Consider the following 25,413-nt stretch of genomic DNA (forward strand, 5'->3'; position numbering starts at 1 on the left):
CATGGTCGCATTTTTGTCACTTGTCATATCATGCGTCACTTTCGCACTTGTTAGAGCGTGACAGATATGGTGACAAATGATAGACAGCCGTCCATCTTAGCCCCGCTGGTTGTAAGAGGATAAATAAAAGATTCGTATAGTTTTTACAGTATATTTGTCGTTCGAGCTCAGACATTATGCAGCTCGACCTGCACCTTCCGCCAGGCGTCGAGCGGGCCGTGTTTGGGGCGGTACTTGACGTTGCAGCCGTCGTTGGCGAGCCGGTCTTCCGCGCGCAGCTTCTCATACTCCTCGCGGTCGTACTTGGTGAATCCCCACCTCTTCGAGACATAGATCTGGAATTAAAGTTATACAGGTATAAGATTCTGCACGGCTACCACGAGTCAACTCGATCGCATTCCTTCTCTATCTCACCTACATTAGAGAGCGAGATGGACTGCGATCGAGTTTAAGCAGTCGCTAACGTAAACGTCAAAGAGGTACGGCTACTGTTTTATTTATAACAGTTATTCCTAGTTTTAGGGCACAATTGGCTTTGTTCGCACAACTGATAGTCAAGTATGCAGCCACAGTCTTAGGGAGTATTTTCAGTGGGCCAACTGCATTACTTGGCCTAGTCTAGTGTTAATGTGACTGCTGCGCTGAAAGAATGCAGCATACAGTGGGGAACAAGCTTAAAGAAAAACGCAGATTCGGAGTAGACTAAATTACCAGAAGCAGTGATATGTGCTCCTTCAGTAAACAGTATTAAAAAAAGACTTGACAAACACATAAAACAACTAACAAAATGAACATTAATAGTTAAAAACACAGGAGCTTAAAGCTGATGCGTGTAACATATCACTGCACGATATGTTACACGCATCAGCTTTCAGCTCCTAGTGTATTAAACAATATAATATAATAATAGAGCAAGTTTTTTTTTGACGGGTTTATTATCTTAATAACAGCCAGTGATCAGTGATTCTGGCAAGCCATTTCTGGCAAAATATGACGCGACGGGTTGTTCACCCATAAGCCCGCTCCAGACTACGCGGCTTCGCGCCGCGATTCGCGCACGAGTGTGGAGGGCCCTATAAAAAATATCAATTTCGCGTCTTTTTCTACTGACAAAAACATCTGCATCTCTTTCACTCCATCACAAAAGTCATGTAAGCGATGTGATGTGCATACCTTCTGGCGACCAGGGAACTTGAACTTGGCACGCCTGAGCGCCTCGATGACCTGCGCCTTCCAGCGGTCGCTGGAGCGCACGGACATGATGGGTTGTCCGATGCGCACGCGCGCTACGGTCCCCTGCGGCTTGCCGAAGGCACCACGCATCCCAGTCTGGAGCCTGAAATCAGAACACAAAGCTATTAGTGTAGGTATTTTCGATTTATGCAAATGCATCAGACACATGATGTATTGTATAAATTAACCTTACAGAAGAACTTAAGAATTCTGAACAACATAGATTGTAGAATGTGTCTTTCAGAGTGAATGTTTTAAGCAAATAAATTTCTGATTTCTGAATTTAGGACATATAAACATGAAACAAAATATTTTTGGCTGTGTACCCAAAATTTTAAGTACTCCCTTGAATTTAAGATGGCAATTACAGTGTTAAAATACAGAGCTACTGTGTCCAAAAGTAACACTAACATATCTAAAAAAAAAATTAAGCCATAATATAAACTATGTTAGTGAACAACGGCAGTTTAATTGCTAAAGTGGTGAACTCTTCCTGACAACCTCTGGGCAGTGTAGATAATGCAACAATATGAGGAGATAACATCACATATTCTTTATTGATTAATTGTAGTTAGCTTAACTGAAAACCACAATGCCAAAGAACAAGGGCTAGAAAACCAAATCCTCAAGTCCCATGAGACTATAAAGTACAATTGTGGCTAACCTGTGGACCCCATGGCAAAAGGAAGGCGGGAAAACCCATAACAAGGTGGTCCAAGGATATTATAGCCACAGCCGGAGAAAATTGGCTAATCAAGGCAAAAGACCGAGAAAGGTGGAAAGATATGGAGGAGGCCTATACCCAACAGGGGTCCTTAAAATAGTAAAAATGGAAAACAATAATATTAGAAAACTTTTTTTTTTTTATCATGTAAAACTATTTAAGGAAAAATAAAGGCTTAAATAATAAATAAATAATATTGCGAAACTGTCTACTTATCACAATGAAGATGCTTCACTTTGATGACGACAATAACCTTTTCCAATGTATCACAATATAACAAGATGGATTTTTAAAACTAACAATTTGTGTCCACAGAGAATAACGCATGCAACAAATAATGTTTCACATACCTATCAGCTCCAGCGCACGATAACATTTTGTTGATGCGGATAACATGGAAGGGATGAAGACGGATGCGGATGTGGAACTGATCCTTGCCACAGTTCTTCACGAGGTACTTGTTGCAGCAAATACGGCCGGCTTCCAGCGCCTCCGAGCTCAGCTGCTCGTACTCGTCAGACACTAAGTGCACGCATAGGGGGAAGTCGTCCACCGCCGCCTTCTTCTTGCCCAAGTCGAAAATACGGATCTTGGGGTCAGGCACACCACGGCAGAACCGCGATTTTGGGTACGGTTTGTTTTTGCAGTAGCGGTAACTGGAAATAAATTACATTCAGTGTTAATTATGGTCGTGGGTGCCAAGGAAAAGCACGAACTCGTAAACGTAAACTATTTACCATCTCGCGGGTCGGCGCCCCATTGTGATCTGAAATATAAGAAAAAACCAACTTAGTAATAATCACAGATCATCACCGTTCAATGATTCACAAAATTATAAAGCACTTATTAGGATTTTAAGCGATATTTATGGCAAGTAAAGAATATGCACCTTCACAAAGTGACACCTTAACCTCGAAAGACGGAAAAGATAAACTTGACGTTTTAGTTAAAATGTTGCCATAGCAAAGAAAATGATAATGATTTTTCAGCGTTTTTAAGTTTGACTCGAACAGAAAAAAGAGACTTTTCAAAGACGTTTTTCGAAATTTTAACCATTCTATTCTGCGTTGCGTTTTATAAAGATAGAAGATACATGTTAACAGTTTATCTCTCTTTCTAACGGGATTTGAAAAGAGAGGCAAGCAGTAAATGTCTCCTTTAAAAAACTTGATTCATTTATTGACATTTTAAATATTAACTGTACTTAGTGTACTCCGTGTACTCCATTGAACAATAAAATAAATATCAAATTCAGTTCTTCTTCTTCTAAAGCCTGACCGGAATATATGATCTTTGATCGCACTAGAGTTAGACCAAGAAAAGTCTGCAACGATTTTGATAGCACACGCAGTGCAAGTGTTATTTTAAACGTCTAACTTCTATGAAATTATGACTTATAAAGAACACTTGCACTGCGTGTGCTATCAAAATCATTGTTGACTTTTCTTGGTCTAACTCAAAGTCTAACTCTACTATTTTTTTCATACTATACTGAACTGTCACCCTATACATGAGAATAACAGCGCTCTCTTGACAATGATCCTCAGCAATGATCATATATTACTGGTTAGGCTTTATTATATATAACAGGATAGGATCGCCTTTGGTTTGTTAAGACAATTTTATAAAACGTGAACCAGAGTTGTTCTCAATTTTAAAAGACGCCTCTATTGTGTCAGTGTCAGTTTGGCTTAAAGGACTCTCATCCAGGCCATAATTGATAAACAAAAAAAAAATTATGTGTCAGTCATAGTGATGTATCAAATCGAAAAAAATTCAAACCGAATAAGTCGACTCCGATTTAAACCCAAATTGGTTTGCAAACCGATTTGGCCAAGTCGATTTAACGTCTATTGTTTTTAAGTATCAGTACAAACCGCTCCGTAGTCACTTGGTTTTGAGTCAAGGAAATCGATTTGTCAATTTTACCTTTTATATGTTTGACCCTTAGAATCCTTAGCTAGGACAGGATCTAGACACACGACAGCGAAAACGATGACGTAAAAACTTTTGTAATATTTTTTTACTTTCCGCTGCGCCGTAGATCACAATTTCATTCATTGCTAAAGCTAAAACGAGAAAGCAGTATCCGAGCAAGCAGGAAAGAGCGTGCGGTCTCGTGCGATTACGTGAGTCATTGCCGCGAATTTGTACAGTTCGCAAATCGACGCGGCCCAAAACTGCCAAACCGATCCAAGTTTACCGCCAAATCGATCTCTCAAGCTCATTCGAAATTGAACCTTACTACTCAAATAATAAGTTTCATTTTATGAAATAAAACTATGAAAACGGATTATATCGCGTATATTGAATTTATAATACATCCCGACGTTTCGAACTCTTTACAGCGTTCGTGGTCAACGGGTGAGACCCGTTGACCACGAACGCTGTAAAGAGTTCGAAACGTCGGGATGTATTATAAATTCAATATACGCGATATAATCCGTTTTCATAGTTTTATTTCATGAGTAACTATCGCGGTAACCGAAGACAATATTAAGTTTCATTTTACTTTACTAGTAGATACGAAGTTTCGACAACTCTATAATGGCGGCAATGTGCATGGCAACAGTTTTCGTGGTTTGAAGTCGATTCGCGTACATCTTATTCCTCAATATGTCAAACGAAACTAACGAAAGTGACGCAGCAACAAATCGAAAAGGTTGCGTTTAGAGCGGGTGAGGTAAACGTATCTTAAGTCGATTTACAGAATACTCACGTCGATTTAGTCGACTTCAGGCCTAAATCGGTTTGAACCGACTTTTGAAGTCGAATCGTAACATCGCTAGTCAGTCAAGACTGTCATGAGTGTCAACTCAACTCAGCTGTCTGATCGTGGTCATTTGCATTTATTGATACGCTGTTTGCCTGCTCTATGCGATTAAAATAATCATTACCACGTCCACTGTGTCAACGAATAGTTGTGATTACATTGTCTTAGTGAATTTCAATAATGGGGGTTCTGGCCAGCAGGCAGAACGCTGGTGTTGAGGAGGCCGATGTCGTGTCGAATCATGCATACAAATATCCACCTCGCTCAGGTAAACTTGGTGACCTTATACTGCTATTTAATTTTATATTATCCTGTTATATTTTTCACTTGACGATGTCGAAATTTGGTGATTACTGCGTAGGAATATGAATGATAAGCTTTGTGAGTGTACCTTGGATGATTATATTGATTATCTTTCTATTTATCCAATTTATGTTTGTATTGTGATATTAACTGTATAAATCATTCCTAACTTTATTCAGAGCTATAATATACTTACAATACCAGTATTTAGGTATTTAAAGAAGGCCTCTACATACTTTGTTGTTTTTAGTCATGTGGTGTTTATTTTATCTTATGCTACAGCTATTAACACAATTGCTACAAAGAGTACATCTGCGGCTTTCACATGAATGTCACAAATTAACATAATTAAATTTGTCTTCGGTTACCGCGATAGTTACTCATGAAATAAAACTATGAAAACGGATTATATCGCGTATATTGAATTTATAATACATCCCGACGTTTCGAACTCTGTACAGCGTTCGTGGTCAACGGGTGACTCACGACCACGAACGCTGTAAAGAGTTCGAAACGTCGGGATGTATTATAAATTCAATATACGCGATATAATCCGTTTTCATAGTTTTATTTCATAATTAAATTTGATTTACCACACTTGTGAAAACAAAATCCATAAATATTTGTGACTTAAAATAAAATAACATGTGAATGAAAACCATTTTAGGTAACTACTTTGGCAGCCACTTCATCATGGGTGGCGAGAGATTTGACACTCCGCAGCCTGAAGCATACTTGTTTGGAGAAAATGCTGACTTGAACTTCCTGGGCAGCCGCCCAACTCCTGTGAGTACCACTTTGGTTATACCAGGGGTGCGAAACTCCTCGCTTCGGGCAAACTCGGGTCCCTTTCGGCTCAGCATTGCTCCAAGCAATTATTAGGGTTGGCACAACTTGATATCCCTTTACGTGCACAACCACAGATAAGATAATGACATGAATTTTGACAACCCTAAATAGCCGAAAGGGATAGTGCCATATATTAGATAGGGATAGCATAATTCGACCCTGAACCACTGTCAAACTTTAGTTTTGTTGGAAGTTACCTTTCTGTATGGTAGTACTATTATTTATTCTGTGGTTATACTATGTTCAGGAAAACAATCAATTAAGGTAAAACAGTAATTTTATTTGTCTTATGTACAAACACTGTTTAGTTTTTAATACTGCGCCATAAATAACTAGATATAAGATTAATTTAGAGAATGCTATGTTTGGAATGTCTAGTCTATGCTAGTCCCTAGAAAATTCTAAATTTTAATCAAGCATCAATGTAGGTATATTGATAGGACATAATGGACTAGACAGGTAATTTATCTTTGTCACATTAACAGCAACAGAGCAACACTCTTAAATGAGTATAGTCCTTATACTTATGCAATAAGGAATAGAATAGAATGAGATTTTATTTGTAAGCACAAACAAACAAGACATTACATAATATAAAAGAAAACATAAAATAAGATTAAAGTGCCACGAAATGGCCTCATCTCAGCATGTTGCTGGTGACTTCCAGCGCTGATCTTCCGATGAGACCATCAGGTGAGAAGAATCATGGAAGGTAACAGACAAGAAGAAAAGATACATAAAATAATATACAATTAACAAATAGTTAAATAAAAAAAAGGTACACAGCAAAAAGATACAACATAACGCTTAAATTAAAAATTATTTATATAAAGCAAGCATCATACTTATAACATAACAGTCAGCCCTGTATCGGTACGGTCCAACCATACCTTGGCAGGTAGGTAAGGCAAGGCAAGGTAGGTGGCAAGGTATACAAATTATCAATTAACAATGTGGACAAGAGCTCTTCTTTCATTGATCAAATATTTATGAATTAACTTTAGCCTTGTTGGTTGATCCTGCCTATGAAACGGGTGGTTTCGAGTTAAAATCCTGGGCATTAGTGTTTATCACAAACAAAATTTGTCATATAATTTTACGAGTAACTTATTTATCGCCTTTACTAATCTATACATTTTCAGTTCCCATACCCACCACCACAATCAAATGAACCGACCAAAACTCTCAAAAGCCTTGTAAACATCCGCAAAGAGTCACTCAGATTTGTCCGCTGCCCGGAGCCAGTGGGCAAGCTGGTGGAAAACAACAAGATCGGAGACGGCATGATGAAACCCGTGGAGAATGGGAAGGGGACGTATTATAATATAGAGTTTACTTTTGACTGTGATGCCAGGATTGCCATCACTATATTCTACTTCTGCACCGAGGAAGTTACTCCAACTGGTGTTGTGTAAGTACAACTTAGAAATTGTGACTTTTCAAGCACGTTGTCGCTTACCATAAGGACGAAAATTGCTTGTATCTTTATACGAAAAACCTGTTAGAGCATCCTTATGGCAAGCGACAATGTGGTACCTTGTTCTTGAAAATTACACAATTAAAGTATATTTTTTATATCACAAAGTTTTTAAGACTTAAGATTCTTAAGTAAATACCTGTAAATATGATTTTTGTACAATAATGTCTTCTAGTGTTATTGTCAATTTGTTTGATTGAAAATTTGTTTTTAGGGTTCCGTACCCAAAGGGTAAAAACGTGACCCTATTACTAAGACTTCGCTGTCTGTCCGTCTGTCTGTCAGCAGGCTGTATCTCATGAACCGTAATAGCTAGACAGTTGAAATTTTCACAGATGATGTATTTCTGTTGCCGCTATAACAACAAATACTAAAAACAGAATAAAATAAATATTCCCATACAACAAATGTGATTTTTTTGCCGTTTTTTTGCGTAATAGTACGGAACCCTTCGTGCGCGAGTCCGACTCGCACTTGACTGTTTTTTTTAAACTTGTACAATAAATACCTTCTAGCATATTTGTGGCCGATAGTGATAACCTGATAACGGTATAGTAAGAGTACAATTTTTTGTATTAATAATGGTTCTATTGTGTTTGCAATTTTTTCATGTTCAGATAGTGAACATGTAGGTCATACGGAACAATCATTACGATGAGACCAACTTACAAATCGTGAAAAAAGTTGGTCTTCGTATAGCGGAAGCAGGGCTCGGAACCGGTTTTTTTTAAATCACAAATTAGCCCAATATTTTTAATTATTTTATGCTCTTTACGTAGGACTGAATCATGTATTCAGGTAACAACTTCGTAAACAAAAACAAAACAAAAAAAAAACAAAAAATCTTTTATTTGCATAAAATATGGTACAGTCGCCATCAGATATATCGGAGCGGCCAAGGTGTTCAAAAATATCTGAACACGCACTCTAGCGCCTTGACAATAGAGGCGTGTTCAGATATTTGTGAGCACCTCGGCCGCTCCGATATATCTGATGGCGACTGTACAACAAGGTGATATTGAAAAGATTATCCCATACAGTGACATATTTTGCTGGTTAAGCATGCAAATGTTGTCTTGAAGCTATTATTAGATTGTCCCATTAAAAATGAAATAATAAACCAAAGAAAGAAAAAGAACGTAAGTAAATATTACCGGTATTTTTTGTATGAAGAAAAAACCGGTTCCGAGCCTTGAGTGGAAGTACTCTTTCACCTCTCAAAGTGTGGCTGGCTAAAACATTCCTGTATATTAGTATCAAAATCCATCCTAAAAATCAACATATTCCCTCAACAGGTACTACCCCCGTGACCCAGCCATGACCTCCCAAACATACCACTACAAGAAGGGCGCTAACCAGCAGTTCTGTCAGCTGGCACACGTGTTTGACCCCTCCCGACATGCTGACGAGGAATTAATATATAACGCAGACAATGAGATCATCCCCGTCGCTATATACTGCGTTGTTGACGAGGGACAAGAGGGTAAGTGCTACCATTTTCACATTCTAGAGACCAGTGCTGTAGTGTATTGAAATATGAGGGTGTTTCAACAAAACCAGTCTGGATTTGTCAGGTACGTAAGCACGTGTGTTCTCCCGAATTTCGGCGATAATATCGCGATAGAATAGTGGCGACGAGACAAATCAAAAGCATGTATTAGACTGTATTAGTGACTTTTTGAAAATACTCAACTAGAGTAGGTACTGTGAGGACATGAAAGTCACCGTCGTCGGTGAGTGGTAACGCTATCATCATCAAGGTTTTTTCTAGAGGTCATTATGAGATCAAAATGCGGTACAACTGTTTCGTCAAAGAGATTAGGAGCAGAAATACTTGTAGATCTTGTAAGTAGTATTTTTTTAACTCTTATAGTCGTAACAGACTACCTCACCGCACCGCGACCTTGGTGCGGTCCGGCGTACGTATCGATAGTGTGTTAGGTGGAAGCCGTACGTGCGTTAAGGCGAAAGTTAGAGCGAGAAAGAGATATTATGGATCGCGGTGCGGTGCGGTAGTCTGTTACGGCTTTTACTTCTAGACAAGAGACCATATGAGACAAGTGAAGGTTTTAAGTAATTTAACCACAATTTAACTATTAATAATTTGTTACAGAAATCCGCCAATCGCACACTACGATAGGAATAGTGGAGAAACATTCAGACGGCACTTACGTACTGAAGGCGCTCAAACAGAAGCTGTTTGTGGACGGGCTGTGCTACCTGCTCCAGGAGATCTACGGCATCGAGAACAAGAATCTCGACACTAAGGTACTTGTCACACTCCTAAAATAGTGGGACACTACTCAAACAGAAACTGTTTGTGGACGGGCTGTGCTACCTGCTCCAAGAGATTTACGGCATCGAGAACAAGAATTTCGACACTAAGGTACTTGTCACACTACTACAATAGTGGGACACTACTCAAACAGAAGCTGTTTGTGGACGGGCTGTGCTACCTGCTCCAGGAGATCTACGGCATCGAGAACAGGAATCTCGACACTAAGATACTTGTTACACTACTACAATAGTGGGACAGTACTCAAAGAGAAACTGTTTGTGGACGGGCTATGCTACCTGCTCCAAGAAATCTACGGCATCGAGAACAAAAATCTCGACACTAAGGTACTTGTCACACTACTACAATAGTGGGACACTACTCAAACAGAAGCTGTTTGTGGACGGGCTGTGTTACCTGCTCCAGGAGATCTACGGCATCGAGAACAAGAATCTCGACACTAAGATACTTGTCACACTACTACAATAGTGGGACACTACTCAAACAGAAGCTGTTTGTGGACGGGCTGTGCTACCTGCTCCAAGAGATCTACGGCATCGAGAACAAGAATCTCGACACTAAGGTACTTGTCACACTACTACAATAATGGGACACTACTCAAACAGAAACTGTTTGTGGACGGGCTGTGCTATCTGCTCCAGGAGATCTACGGCATCGAGAACAAGAATCTCGACACTACGGTAGTGTCGGTAGTTAATAAAGTTGAGGAAATTCTTGTTTCAGAACTACTCCCTGTTTGGGGTCATCTATTAATTACATCACACGTTTAGGGGGGGAGGGGGTCAAGAAAATGTGGCAAGGGGGGGGGGGGGTCACAAACTTTGTGACGTCACATTTACTTATTTAAATTATTTTATTCGCTGTACAGTTAAATAACAAGTTTTTGGAACGATAATCGTTTTTAATCGTTTAATTTTCTTTCCTAATCAGTTTTGGATTATAAAATTACTAATAATTCTTTTGTCAACTCGATTTGCCGATTTTATTGAAAAAATGTTACGTCACTCCAGGGGGGGCGGGGTTTGTCAAATGTGACCAAGTGTGACAAGGAGGGGGGGGGGGGGGGAGGGGTCAAAACCCCTCAAAATTCGTGTGACGTAATTAATGGATGAACCCTTACGTAGCACTTGCACGCAGTATTTATTTATTTAAACTGTATTGCACAAAATAAATAAAAAAATACAAATGGCGGACTTAATGCCCAAAGGCATTCTCTACCAGTCAACCATAGGGCTAAACACAGATGTAATAAAAAATCGGACAAGTGCGAGTCGGACTCGCCCACCGAGGGTTCCGTATCTTTTAGTATTTGTTGTTGTAGCGGCAACACAACCGTTTTTACGGAACCCTAAAAATGGTGCAAGAAGAAAAGTAAGAGAATTCTTGTTAGTCAATAATTTTATGTTCTTTTCGCTTTAGACCTGTTAATGACATTAATTATGTTTTCTAATACCTATACTTAAAGTCCATTTTTCCCCAGCCAAGCTCCGACGAAGAAACCGAAGAGGGCGGTTCAGAATGCGTCATCTGCATGTGCGACGTCCGCGACACCCTCATACTGCCCTGCCGCCATCTCTGTCTGTGCAACTCGTGTGCAGACTCTCTGCGGTACCAGGCGAATAATTGCCCGATCTGTAGAGCGCCGTTCAGGGCGTTACTGCAGATCAGGGCTTTACAGCGGGCCACCGCGCCCGCGCCTCCCGCGAGCCCACCACTGGTGAGTGAGAGAGACACGCCTTCATACTGCCCTGCCGCCATCTCTGTCTGTGCAACTCGTGTGCAGACTCTCTGCGGTACCAGGCGAATAATTGCCCTATCTGTAGAGCGCCGTTCAGGGCGTTACTGCAGATCAGGGCTTTACAGCGGGCGACCGCGCCAGCGCCCCCCGCGAGCCCCCCACTGGTGAGTGAGAGAGACACGCCTTCATACTGCCCTGCCGCCATCTCTGTCTGTTAAACTCGTGTGCAGATTCTGTGGTACCAGGCGAATGATTGCCCGATCTGTAGAGCGCCGTTCAGGGCGTTACTGCAGGTCAGGGCTTTACAGCGGGCCACCGCGCCCGCGCCCCCCGCGAGCCCCCCACTGGTGAGTGAGAGAGACACGCCTTCATACTGCCCTGCCGCCATCTCTGTCTGTGCAATTCGTGTGCAGACTCTCTGCGGTACCAGGCGAATAATTGCCCGACCTGTAAAGCGCCGTTCAGGGCGTTACTGCAGGTCAGGGCTTTACAGCGGGCCACCGCGCCCGCGCCCCCCGCGACCCCCCACTGGTGAGTGAGAGAGACACGCCTTCATACTGCCCTGCCGCCATCTCTGTCTGTTAAACTCGTGTGCAGATTCTGTGGTACCAGGCGAATGATTGCCCGACCTGTAAAGCGCCGTTCAGGGCGTTACTGCAGGTCAGGGCTTTACAGCGGGCCACCGCGCCCGCGCCCCCCGCGACCCCCCACTGGTGAGTGAGAGAGACACGCCTTCATACTGCCCTGCCGCCATCTCTGTCTGTTAAACTCGTGTGCAGATTCTGTGGTACCAGGCGAATGATTGCCCGATCTGTAGAGCGCCGTTCAGGGCTTTACAGCGGGCGACCGCGCCCGCGCCCCTCGCGAGCCCCCCACTGGGGAGTGAGAGAGACACGCCTTCATACTGCCCTGCCGTCATCTCTGTCTCTGCAATTAGTGCGTTGACTTGTTGCGCTACCAGTCTTAGGGGTTCCACGGTTAGGGGGAGGGAGGGGGTCAAGAAAATGTGACATGTTGTGACAAGGGGGAGGGGGAGTAACAAACTTTGTGATGACAATTTAACTTGATCCATACCCGAAACATTTATTTATATTTTTTTAATTCGCTGAACAGTTAAATAACGAGTTTTTAATACAGTTGCTCAAAAAGTGCTACTTTTCGTGGCTGTTTAGCGTGCGGAAAGTTGGTTTTCACGAACTAGTGCTTTTTACTTTTCCAGTTTTTTTAAATTTTTACTTGTTCCAATTCATGACTACTTATTGATGAGTGTTAATATTAGTTTCCTTTAAACGTCGTAATCAACATAAAAACCTACTGTTAATGTAAGAATACGAAAAATATGCATATTTCATATTTTATTACTTACCTCATCATTATAAGTATTATAACACGTTTATTTTTTAATGTTGAAAAACGTTCTTAATAAGTTGTCTGAATGGAACGGAACGCCTGTCAAAGAAGAGGCGTATTTTCTTACTGCAAGAATGTTTTAAGTTTCCAAAGGCAACATTCGATATTGTTTTTATAAATATACGATACACAAATAATCATAAATAACGATATTTAGGTAATAATAGTACAATGTTTTAATATTTACAATTGTTTCTGTCTTGCATTTGAAAAAAAAAACTTTCATTGAAGTGGGTTCAATAATAATAACAAAATCTATTCTAGTCGAACAAAAGCTAGAAAAACACTTCTTCATAATGTCAATGTCAATGATGTCACAGAATTAATAATATAAAAGTTTCGAATTCCATTCCTTACTTGTTGCTTTTCTAATTTTTTCGCAACTGTATTAAAAAAACGTCGTTCGATACACGTGCGGAAATGTCATTCTTCACTCGTCCCGAGTCTTGAGCATCGAAATGTACTATTTTGGAACGATAATTGTTTTTATTCGTGTAATATTCTTTTGTAATCGGTTTCGTGTTATAAAAATACTAATATCTATTTCTTTTATTAAAAAAACAAAATTATTAAATTAATATTACCTGATTCGCATTGTCGATTTCATTGAAATCAAAATTGCTAAAAATGTGACGTCACACCAAAGGGGAGGGGTTTGCCAAATGTGACCAGGTGTGACAAGGAGGGGTAAAAAAAAAACCTAGAAATTCGTGTGACGTAATTAATTTCTGACCCCTTACTTATATAAAACAACACTCGTTTTATATATGATTCATATCAAACTTTAAATCAAGTACGTCGAAGGCAAAAATATCGATCCAGACAAATAGCTCAAAAATATGTCAACACGACTTTAATGTCAGGTGTAAGAGCGTACACATAGTTTTGAAACTTTGAGAATGTTTATATATTTATGCCCTTGACAACAACATGCAACATAATGTCTTTAATAAATACAGAAATTTGTTATATTTTCGGTGTCTCCATAAGTTAATATGTTTGTAGGGGAGCATGGAAAACATCCCGGCAGGCTACGAGCCCGTGTCCCTCATAGAGGCGCTGAACGGGCCGCACCCCGCGCGCGCGCCCCCCGCACCCGCGCTCGCCCCCGCCATCGCCAGCCCCGACACCGACACCGCCTCGCAGGTATGATACGGCCCGCCTGATGGTAAACAGTTACTGTAGCCTATGGACGCCTGCAACACCAGAGATAATTCATGTTCAACTCTAGAATAACTATACCTTCGTCCTGCCCACCATACTCAGATTAAGTCATTGAAATTTAAACTAAATTATTTGGAAAATAGAGTTGATTTTCCTTTGATTTACGTTTTGAGTAAAAAAATAGTATTTTATACAATCGTGATATAATAGAGAACTTTTCAGTCGAGTACCGTGTTTAAGCAACGAAGCTTGCTGAGTTGCTTAAGTAAGGTACGAGAGGCACTTCCCTTGCTCTAACAACGGGACTCAATCGCGTATAAGGTTTGAAAATTACCTTAGATGTTTTGATCACGACAACTAACGGCGACGGCTAAACTTACATCAACGTCAAAAACATCAAAAGATGATGTTATGGGCGAGTTTTTCGTTTGTATCGTATATTGATAGTTTTCTAATTGAACGTTTTGCATATTGCATATGCACCTAGGGTTGTCATTCGGCCGGCACACAACATTCACAAATCTCACAATGTCCATTCTTTCAACGAGCGTGGCACTGTTTGGGATTGTAACTATCAGTCTTTAAACATATTTTTATGGTATTTGCACAGGCGGCAGAGATCCTGAACCGCTGTAACCTCGAACGCAGCTCGTCCACCAGTCTCGGCAGCGCACTCAACAACACACATGCTCTCACACCAGAGGTAAAGTGTGCATAAAAGTGGCATAAATCGGAAATTTAAACTTTAAATACATTAACACTAGAAATTTAAATAGAAGAAATTTATTCAAAAACGCTTAAAAACTTAAGTATTTTTTATCTCAGTTCCGCATGTCGGTGCTGCTAGCGCGCGAGCAGGACGGGAGACGCGAGCGCGCCGCCAGCCCGCTGCTGCGCGAGCCCGCGAGGGTCAGCCCGGAGGCTGTCAATAAGGTAAAGTTTCATGTAACATAACCCACTTGGAATGTAAAGTGCCATTTGATATTAAATTAATGATCTAATTTAAGCGGTGTTTGCACACGGAACACAACATGCGGGTTACACGCGCCGCATGCAAGCAGTGCAGAACAAAAATCTGATCTCTCAAATTTGGTTCCAAATAGACTTACAATTATATCAGTTTCGTTTACGTTTATAGATTTTTTTCTGTAAAAGCTAAGTAAACTATTTAATTCAATTTCCAGTCATCCCTAAGCCTCGAATACCCCGCGGAAGCGTCCGTCCACGAACCGAGCTCCGAAGACGAGGGCTCCGCCGAACTAGCTCTCGCTGAACCCGAGCCGGCTGAAGAACACGCGCCTGATAGTGATGCCGAGCGACTGTCGCCTCTGTTGACACAGCCGCAAGCACCATTACAGCCTAACGGGGTAAGTGTTGTAATATGAAGGTTCAGAACTAGCTCTCGCTGAACCCGAGCCGCCTGAAGAACACGCGCCTGATAGTGATGCCGAGCGACTGTCGCCTCTGTTGACACAGCCGCAAGCACCATTACAGCCTAACGGGGTAAGTGTTGTAATATGAAGGTTCAGAACTAGCTCTCGCTGAACCCGAGCCGCCTGAAGAACACGCGCCTGATAGTGATGCCGAGCGACTGTCGCCTCTGTTGACACAGCCGCAAGCACCATTACAGCCTAACGGGGTAAGTGTTGTAATATGAAGGTTCAGAACTAGCTCTCGCTGAACTCGAGCCGGCTGAAGAACACGCGCCTGATAGTGATGCTGAGCTTAATTTTGACCACCAAGTTAACATTTTTGCCACCTGCAATTTTATTTACATTACCACTTTCTTTACACACACTTAGCTAATACTGTATTGATCGTGCAGGTGGGACACCTAGGCGCCCGTTCGCGCACGCGCTCTCCGCTGCCGACGCTCGCGCACATCGACGACCCCGACCCTGATGTGCCCGCCTCTCCCCGCGCATGTGAGTACCATCTAACCACTCTGTACTTGTGTTTGATACCCCTTACAGACATTGACTTATTATTACTATAGACAAGCCATACCAAACAATGAAATAGGGTATTCCACATTTTTTTATTAATGGTATCAGTCGATTAGGTTTGTTTTGAGGATCAAATGTGTGTATGGGACCCATTGTCTTAAAACAATACAAAAGTCACAAATGATGGTCAAAATCTGGCACCCGCACTTTACTGACGAAACTCTTCTAACAAATTGGCATTACATGGTGACGTCAGCATGTAAACGCAGCGTCAGCGTGGAAAACAAAGAAATTGCGATTTTGTCGGTGAAATATTGCGTTTATGTATATTCCCTAAGAACAAATTAAATTATTTTCTATGAAAATATTTTAATTTGTGTTTTTTAAGCATGCTTAATGTTTTAAATATGTAATTATGTATACAAAAAATTGTAGATCATTAAATTATCATATCAGGGATGTTGCGAATATTCGCATCCGCAACTGCAACCGCGGAACTTCCGCATTATTTTAAACATCCGCATCCGCATAAAATCGATGCGGAGCTTAATGCGAATGCGGATGTGGATGTGGAACAGGTAGGTACAGGAACGTCTTAGCTGCGGCATAAGTGCTAGGTAATTTAGTCATTAGCCAATAGGAATCTCGTTTCGTTTTTGTGATCCGTCAATCGAGCACTTTAGCCTATGACGGACAGCGATAAGAAGTGAAAAGTTTGTTTTATTTGGACTTTAGTATAATAGTAATGCGATTGTGGGGCACGTATATTCTTGTTCAAATACTAAGTTTCTTTTTTTTATTACTAAACTGTAATATTTGACGTTTTTTATGTGCCTAATCTCAACATCCGCATCCGCGGATGTCAAAAAATCGGCATCCGCAACATCCCTGCGTCATATTATTGATGATTTCCCGTCATCCGCTTATTACAACGAAAATCATTAGATAGATCCCTTTAGTTAGTCAGACTTATTTACTATCCTGTGCCAAATTTGTATTAGCAACTATTATTCTCTAGAGTGGTCTAGCAGCATCGATCGTGCTATAATATAATCAGGATTTACAAAAAAACATTGCTTTTAAGGCGATAATCATATTTGGAAATACCAATATGGGTAGGCCATACCAGTAAAATTTTGTCCGGATTTGTTATTTCCATCTATTATTGTACGGGTATAGCAATCATATTCAAGATTACCACCCTCATTAACTGGAGTATCATTCAGTGGCAGTCTGAAGTTTACTCATTCTTACAGGTTTCGTTTGGTGTATAAAGAAAGTCCTAGTTTGAACGGCGTCTAAAAGTGCCTAATTTAATTGAAATATCGATAATATGCTAAAAAAAATTATCGCAAAATGAAGTTTCTGTTTATTTAACTATGTACCGTGTCATTTATAAAATTAATGCCAAGTGATTAAGAATAAGTTTCTTTATTACATTCGCGATAAAATCCGTCTACTACAATGCCCAGACTTTACAGTGTCAAAGTGTGGAAGTGTCTCAAAAGATATATTTTTCATAGTAATTTGTTGTTTATGTTGGCACTTCGGTGGAGACTTTGTTTAGACTGTATGGAAAGAAAACCTTCCAAATAAAACATGTGAGAACGCAAACTTTAGACTGTACAAGGTCAATAGGGTTGGTAAAAGTTGGTTGTTGGTAAAAGCAGCGAGCTCTGCGGGCTCGGCGGGGTCGCCGCCGGCCGAGGACTCGGACTATTTCACGCCGGAGGACACCGCCACCACCATTCTGACCGTGCCCAAGTACAAACACGCTGTAAGTCTGCGTGCCGAGCGGGTCTGGGGGCTCTTACGATATTGTTTTGTTATTAACTGAAAGAAATAAGTCCAAGCCGAATTTTCGAAACAGGATTTGATCTAACGCTTTTAACTTTCGCGGCCACCGGCACCGTATACGCACCGTGCCCTATCTATGTGAACCGGTAAAACTTCTGGACAGTGCCGAAACGAAAAGTGTCCAAACTGACCGCCCGCCCTCTTATCGATGCGATGCCATTCCATTAAATGACTAAAATGTACGCATAGAGTAGATAAAGACAAAGTAATCTTTCGATTTAAAAAAAACCGGCCAAGTGCGAGTCGGACTCGCCCACCGAGGGTTCCGTACTTTTTAGTATTTTAATTTATTTTGGTACATGGAAAACCAACAGCGCTAAACATATCAATGTATTTGTTGTTATAGCGGCAACAGAAATCATCTGTGAAAATTTCAACTTTCTAGCTATTACGGTTCATGAGATACAGCCTGCTGACAGACAGACGGACAGTCAGACAAGTCTTATAGTAATAGGGTCCCGTTTTTACCCTTTGGGTACGGAACCCTAAAAATGTTCATTTGCAAAAATGTGTACAAGATTTTACTTTAACCGCCACACTACGTTAGGCGTCTTATGATAAATCTTCCTCTCCTCGGTTGCCAAATGGCTAAATCACTTATCTAATGGTTCCAAAAATCTAGCTATCAAACTACATTTCAGTGGCAAATTTATTGTAACATATACATATCATAATGTCGTAAGAGCCTCTGTGCATCAGCAGGCACTCGTGGTTTTTGATATCACGTCATCCTGTAGCGGTGATTTCGTTATGTTATTGTGGTTTAATTTGCGCATCCATTCTTCACGTAATACGTTATTTTTGTTTTGCATTATGGTTAATATTTTTGTTCGTTCTTTTAATTTGCATCACACAGCTATTTTATTGTAGTTTTTGGTAAATCATATTTTTCATGTGACATCATGTTTAACTTAGTTAACTGCCCTCTTCGTTGTCATTAATATGTAAAGTATTAATGACTTGAATACAGTTTTCACCTGTGAACTTTTACAATGTTTTTATTTTTATCTTATACTGACAAAAATGCACTGTAAAGGTTGTGTTAAGTATCCAGATCGTATAATGGGACGTTTTATGAAATGACCGATGATACTTGTAGTCTTTAATGTAACATACGAGCACAAATGTTGTATCTCACTGAATTAACTTACGTTATGTATATTAATACAGCCCGGCAGCTTTAACATGTCATGCTCTCTTAAAAGTCTTTGCTTACGGTGGCGTCGTTGATCGGGTTGCCCCTTTCCCGAATGAAGGTTGAGGGAGACGATGGCTGAGATACGCGTCATACTCGTGAACGGGTACTGTTTGTGGAGACCGGTCTGTTTAAGTTTACACGGGCTTCATGTTACCTATGTAACTTTACTTTTGAGTGGCATTAACGTGAGACACTTCATTCGGTTCTTGTCTGTCTGATTTAATTTCTTGTCTTATAATTACTTATATAACAATTCAAGTCTTGGAGACCCTTTACACCTCTAAGGATAATTTGATGATCGTTTTATTTTATTTTATTATACATATTTTATCTCTGACACCTAGAGACTTTTACATCTCTAAACAATTTTAGTAATTGTCTGTTGTTTGTATATTTTTTATTAGTGTTCTTTTTTTTGTGTAATTCCACATTTAAACTGGATACATCTCTGACAAAGTATCTAATATTTTATTGATTCCATATTTGTAATTGTTTTTTGTAAATTTTGGTTTTTGTATTGCTTGTAAAAATTGACATGTAAAAGAGCCCCTGTGGCCTATTTGCTGAATAAATGTTTGTTTGTTTGTTTGACCAATTACCTTATGGTTTAGTCGGGATATTCTTTGTTTAACCTTTTGACCGCCAAAGACGGTAAATCACGTCGTCGACATTTTGTGCCACTCACGCCGCCGACGTCATTTGCCGTCCAAACTTAATTTATCAAAGACTCTTTAATAAATAACTATATTTCTTTGTTTGTATTTGCATTATTTTATTTTGCCCTTCTACTTTATTGTATAACTTTATTACAATTCAACTATGAATAGAAGGTTAAAAAAAAAGAACATTATGTTATAATACGACTTACCCAGTAAATAGCATAGCTAGCCACGCCAAAAACGGCACTTGACGTCGCCTAGTGATGTGACCGAGTCATGGAGGAATAATATTATTATATGAAAGTAACAATCTCCTAATAGAAATCGTTTCGCGCAGTTCCGACAAACACGCTAGCGCCATCAATAATAGATATGGCTTAATCCCATACATTTTGTAATAGGAGTTGTTTTTGCTAAAATAACTGCTATTTGTGCTGTTACGGTACTTGTTTTCGTGCTTAATTTAAACAACTTGGTTTGAAAGACGGTACTGACCTTTTGTGATAATGTAACCCCTTATGCATTTATTTTATTGTAACGATACTGCAGTTTGCTAATTAGTAGGTAATAATAATCGACAACGGGTTTGCACATCTCTGAGTAACGCGCGCTTATCAGTGTTCCGTGCGCCCATGACGGCACTTCACGTCCGATGCCTGACGTCACCACCAAGTAGTGATGTGGCATTATTGAGAGATTTGAGTGGAAGTTACAAGTACATTTTGATATTTAAATACGTTATTTAAAGGTTTTTAGTAGAGCTAAAAGCCAGAATTATCTAATATTATATTGTAAAACACCTGTGTAGTGGTTCTTCTAATCTAAGTATGTCAAAAACGAAATCAGTGAAAATATCGATATCCTGTTTTGTAATCACTATTGTTCTCTAAGGTTTTATTTTGCTTCATTGCGGTGTCACGTCGAGTTACGTCAATGCTTGGCGTTCAAAAGGTTAAACTAAAGAAAAAAAATTGTGTGGTTTTAAAAAACCACGATGCAAGTGAAACTTTTTTCGCATTGTATGCATTTATAGAAAATTTTCGAAAAATTATTTGATTTACGGCCACCCCACACTAGCGTCTTTTGAGCGTCGGCCTCGGTGCTCGGCTATGGAAAATAGCGTCGCCAGCGTCGCGACAACGATGCGTCGAGCAGCAGCCATAGAGAGAGACGCTAGTGTGTGGGGTGGCTCTTAGGGTATGAAGGTGTCGTCAACGCCAAGCAACAAAATGCACGTACAGATGTAATGCATCAGTGGCGTAGCTAGGCGTGGGCGAATTGAGCCGTCGCCCACGGCCTCGCGTCGCGCCCCAAGGGGGGCCTCGCGCGAGTCCCCTTCGGGCACAGTGATAAAAAAGAGCCTCGCAGATGCGATTTCGCCCACGGCTAGATTAGTTCACGCTACGCTACTGTAGTGCATAGTGCATATTTATTTTTCATAGTATTTTCACGGAAATGTACGAACGTGTCTTGCTATTTCAGTCAGTCTCGGTACAAAAAGTACTGAGGTTGACTGAAGTAGCATGACAAATACGACTAGCTGAACGGATACTAGCTTATCCGGCCACACGAAGCTAGTACACAAGTCAGGACAGCGAAATCAGTGGTGAGGGGCGCTACTATAACTCAAAAAATAGAACGGCAATCTATTAAAAACTATCCTGCCTTCAGCACTAACTTACTAGCCCGGAAATAAGCTAGTATTGTATCCACGACGATAGATGCACTAGCTTGCTATCCTGGCTTCAAAAACTAGCCTCGTGTATCCCGGCCATTCGTATAATAGGTAATTTTATGGAAACTCATTTGAAAGCACCATCTAGCTAACTACATATGTGTGCGTGCACATCTACATATGCATTCGTAGGTACTTGTACTTTCGTCCTACATAATATTAGGTCTAATAATGACAAAAGACTATGAACTCTAAGTACTAGAAATAAAGTAGAATTTTACTAATGCTGTAATTATGTAATGCAACATGCTGATAGAATCATACCAAAAAATTTGGGGCGATAGAATAAAAGTTTCACTTTAAAAACAGCTAAACACACGGTTCCTTTATGAAATGGCTAAATGTAAAGTAGTTAGTTACATTATTTACTGGTATTTCGCGATCTGGCTATGACATGTATATATCTCTAGTTGTATCCTATTGGAAATAGTTATGTATTTAATATATTATTTCGTACCCTTATCGCTCGAGATCTTGCTAGATATAAATACCAGATCTTGGAGCATTCCACCATAGTTGAGTTGAGCTTTGTTTTTGCTCCTATACTCAAACATCAAACATTTATACAGCAAATAGGCCACAGGGGCACTTTTACTACCTAATACCTACTATCGGCTGACTATCGGGTAACCAACCTGACGACTGTCACGACTGGTATTGTCGACTCTCGTGAAACGTTTCTTTCACACTTTAACTTTTGTTTTATTCAAAAAAATATTAAACCATAATTAGAATCTAACAGTTTCACCAAACTGCTTGACAGTTTGTTGGTGACTTCAGTGACTATAGCATAGGTACTCATCGCAAAGTGAAAGGTATATGACCTCAGTGGTCAGTTAAATTACTGTTATTTATCTTGTGTTATTTAATTTGGCGTAACTATGACGTTTGATGACAGGAGCTGAAGAGCAACGGGCCGGCGGCCGGCGACGGTACTCCGCAGCGCTGGGCGCTGCCGCATCGCGTCACTTCCTTGCCAGGTACCTAATTTTTTTTTTTTTTTTTTTTATACCACGTCGGTGGCAATCAAGCATACGGCCCGCCTGATGGTAAGCAGTTACCGTAGCCTATGAACGCCTGCAACACCGGAGATATTACACGCGCGTTGCCGACCCTTTAAAAACCTGTACACTCCTTTTTTGAAGAACCCCATACTGTAGCCCCTCGGGAAAACCCCGGCAGGGAGCTCATTCCATTACCACGTTGTTACATGTATACAATTAAATACCCTATACCGGGGGTTCCCAATCTTTTTCAGTCCGCGGCGCACTTGCAAGTTTAAAACTTTATCTCGGCTCCCTAACCTCACTAGGCTATTTGAAATAGTTAAGGTAACATGGTGAGGAGGATTGCCTCACGGCGCCCCCGTTTGCTATCTACGGCGCACAGTTTGGTAACCCCTGCCCTATACATTATTTTTCCACATTCAATTAAATAGTAACATTTTGATTTCAGGCACGCCGCTCTCGCAATCGTCAGTGCGCTCATCAGGCGACTCTTACAGCTCCACGTCGTCCACTCGCCAGCTGCTCGCGGCCGCGCCGCTGCCCGCCGACACCGCGTGCTAGCGCGAACCATGTGTTCTAACCGCGCATGTAGCTATGCAGCCGGGTAACACCTAACTGGTATAGTCGTTCGTTTTGTAGCTGGCCCCGAACGGCTAATCCTTTGTCTATTGTAAGTAAAAACGCACGTGCTACTTACCTGCATAAAACAGTTTCGGTCCTGTGGTTCGGTCGCTTTAACCGGTTATTGAATTACGACTATGGTAATCGGAATAAGATTCAAAATGAACTAATGGAAAAATATTTTGCGTGGCTGTGTGTGGTCCCTCTACGGTTACTGAGTGCCGGCGAGTCGAACGCTACACAACCAGTGTAAAATGTCATCGAGATGCGTAACAAAGGCGCGTTAACGGAGAGCGCACTTACACTGGTTTTTTGAGTTGGAATAGCCCGCGCTCAGGTGCCAATTAGGATACGCCAAAGACCGACCCTTTTTTTTACAGGTAGTAGCTCGTGCGGTTTTTACTTACAATAGACAAAGAGTTATCCGTAAAGGGCCAGCTTGAAAGCTAACGACTATAACTTGATGCCGTCGGGCAACTCTTGGCAGTTCCACGTCCGACACCGCTTGCTAGCGCCGACCTTGTATTAAATACCGCCTGACTAATAATCTTTGGGATATAGTGCTTCATTGATTGGTCTATATGCTAAGTCAAAGATGACGTGACGTTCGCCTGTAATTTTAAGTTTCATAGTCCGCGGGATGTTTAACAGAAAACGAAATAGAATTATTGGTGTGGTTATGTATTGATTAAGCGCTTTCAAAATTATCGATGATTACATATTAGACGCTTTTGGAAATGTGGAACTTATACAGTTCATCATAAGTACTTTCAATATGCTTTGAGTGTATTTCATTTATTGATTTACAGATGATTAAAATTGTGTACTGTTATTAACCTTTAACCTACCTGTTATTTAGCTTTATTTGTATGTAAACATCAATTACTGATATCAATGAGGGTATAATAAGATAGAGCGGTACTGTCATAGTAAATTTTGTAACCCCTGTAAATTCACTGCCATCTATCGACATACTTTAAAACTAAGAATGAAGATTTATAAAAATACGTTAAAATGTATTTAAATATGGATAAATAATTTTTTATTTGCATTAATTATTTTTATATGATTTTGACCCATGTTCTTTCACTGGTATGCGTTAAAATTATAAATAACAAACGAAACAGTCAACGCCCTCTATACGAGAGTAGGCCAAAACTAGTGGCGCCATCTGATCGAGAATCAAATTTTCGTGATTTTCGAGGCACGTTTTTTCCTTAGCCTTAGACTGTATCCATCTATTACGGAGTTATATCTATCTTTGTCGATATCGATCTTCGCTCAAGTTTTTAAAATCGATATGTCTATCTGATTACCTATTTAAGATTAATCAAGTTTGGACTTGGAGTATTATGTAATTACTACAGGTCTAGTCACAAGAGCTGGCGCGAGATTGCTACCATCGTCGACACTGAGGGTCTACCGCGAAATTTCGTTATCTGTCGCTCTAATATGCAAGAGTATAATAGAGAGGCAGATAATGAAATCTCGATTTTCGCGGTAGGTCCTCTGTTAACTGACAATCGACCTTATTGCTAAGATATAAGATCCATCCCTGGTCAAGAGTTTTGCTATTATGTTAGTGTGTTTTCATAGGTATTTGGCGCCAACTTCTATGAATTGATTTGTACATAAGTATTATTAAAGTGTAGGCTATCATTTTCAATATATTACATTAGTTTTAAGTTTAAGGTTTCAGAATTTTATATTATTCAATGTAAAATTAAGAAACAATATGTAAATTTCTTCTTGATGACACTAAAAAATGTAGATAAGTTAACATAATCCGTTAAAATCAAAACACATGTGTATTACAATGGGGTTGGCAACTGTCAAAGGTTTGCAGAGATGGCGCCATCATAGCTTGCCTAGGGCATCAAGGGCATTAAAAAAACAAAAATTTTAAAATTCTAGGGATTGACAGGGCAAGCTATGCTGGCGCCAGTGCCATCTGCTAATTATTTCGACCGGCCAACCCCATTATATAACTGTGTTTGACAAGTCTATGTATACAGTAGATGTTAAAGGTAAACATAATAGACTGACAAAAACATTCCTTGTCTTTAGCACTGAATCTCAGAATAGAATGGTAGCTAACTTTAGCTAAGTAACTTTATTGTGGTTCCGTATCTATAAGTTTACTCATTTTATTCTCTTTGAAATTTATTGATGATTTTACGAAAATGATTTTAATAAACTATGAGAATGGTAATTTTGTGTTTCATATCCTTGTATTGTGGTATCCCTATATCTTAGCATTAAAAAATAATTGCAGATTGTATAAGTTTATAAGCAGTCAATCAAACAGATTTGGCACACACACAGACACATGATACACACTCCAACTGTGAGGAAAAGAGTAGGTATAGAGGTGAAAGTGGGTTACTAGTAATTCTACAGTATACACTTAGGCTGCTTATGTA

The 25,413-nt window shown here is 40.1% G+C and overlaps 2 protein-coding genes across 2 annotated transcripts; one reads left to right on the top strand and one right to left on the bottom strand.

Annotated features, from left to right (window-relative positions):
- Positions 1–137: 137 nt before the first annotated feature.
- LOC134742210 (large ribosomal subunit protein uL16) lies at positions 138–2,962 on the bottom strand. Its single transcript, XM_063675214.1, has 5 exons — positions 2,847–2,962; positions 2,695–2,723; positions 2,308–2,613; positions 1,174–1,336; positions 138–335 (listed from the first exon to the last, which is right to left on the bottom strand). The coding sequence occupies exons 2-5, from the start codon at positions 2,715–2,717 to the stop codon at positions 168–170; spliced, it is 660 nt and encodes a 219-aa protein (XP_063531284.1). The 5' UTR covers positions 2,718–2,723; positions 2,847–2,962; the 3' UTR covers positions 138–167.
- A 1,807-nt stretch (positions 2,963–4,769) lies between these two features.
- Positions 4,770–25,202, top strand: LOC134742338 (E3 ubiquitin-protein ligase MGRN1). The gene is made up of 16 exons (XM_063675388.1): positions 4,770–4,998; positions 5,701–5,819; positions 7,025–7,293; positions 8,655–8,842; positions 9,473–9,627; positions 11,136–11,417; positions 11,624–11,740; positions 13,809–13,949; positions 14,578–14,670; positions 14,793–14,900; positions 15,152–15,350; positions 15,491–15,606; positions 15,793–15,892; positions 17,584–17,690; positions 22,261–22,342; positions 22,818–25,202. Exons 1-16 carry the CDS (start codon positions 4,911–4,913, stop codon positions 22,928–22,930), a joined length of 2,277 nt encoding a protein of 758 aa, XP_063531458.1. The 5' UTR covers positions 4,770–4,910; the 3' UTR covers positions 22,931–25,202.
- The last annotated feature ends 211 nt before the right edge of the window (positions 25,203–25,413 follow it).

Source organism: Cydia strobilella, chromosome 6 (genome assembly GCF_947568885.1).
Source record: "Cydia strobilella chromosome 6, ilCydStro3.1, whole genome shotgun sequence".
In the NCBI taxonomy this organism is placed as follows: Eukaryota; Metazoa; Arthropoda; class Insecta; order Lepidoptera; family Tortricidae; genus Cydia; species Cydia strobilella.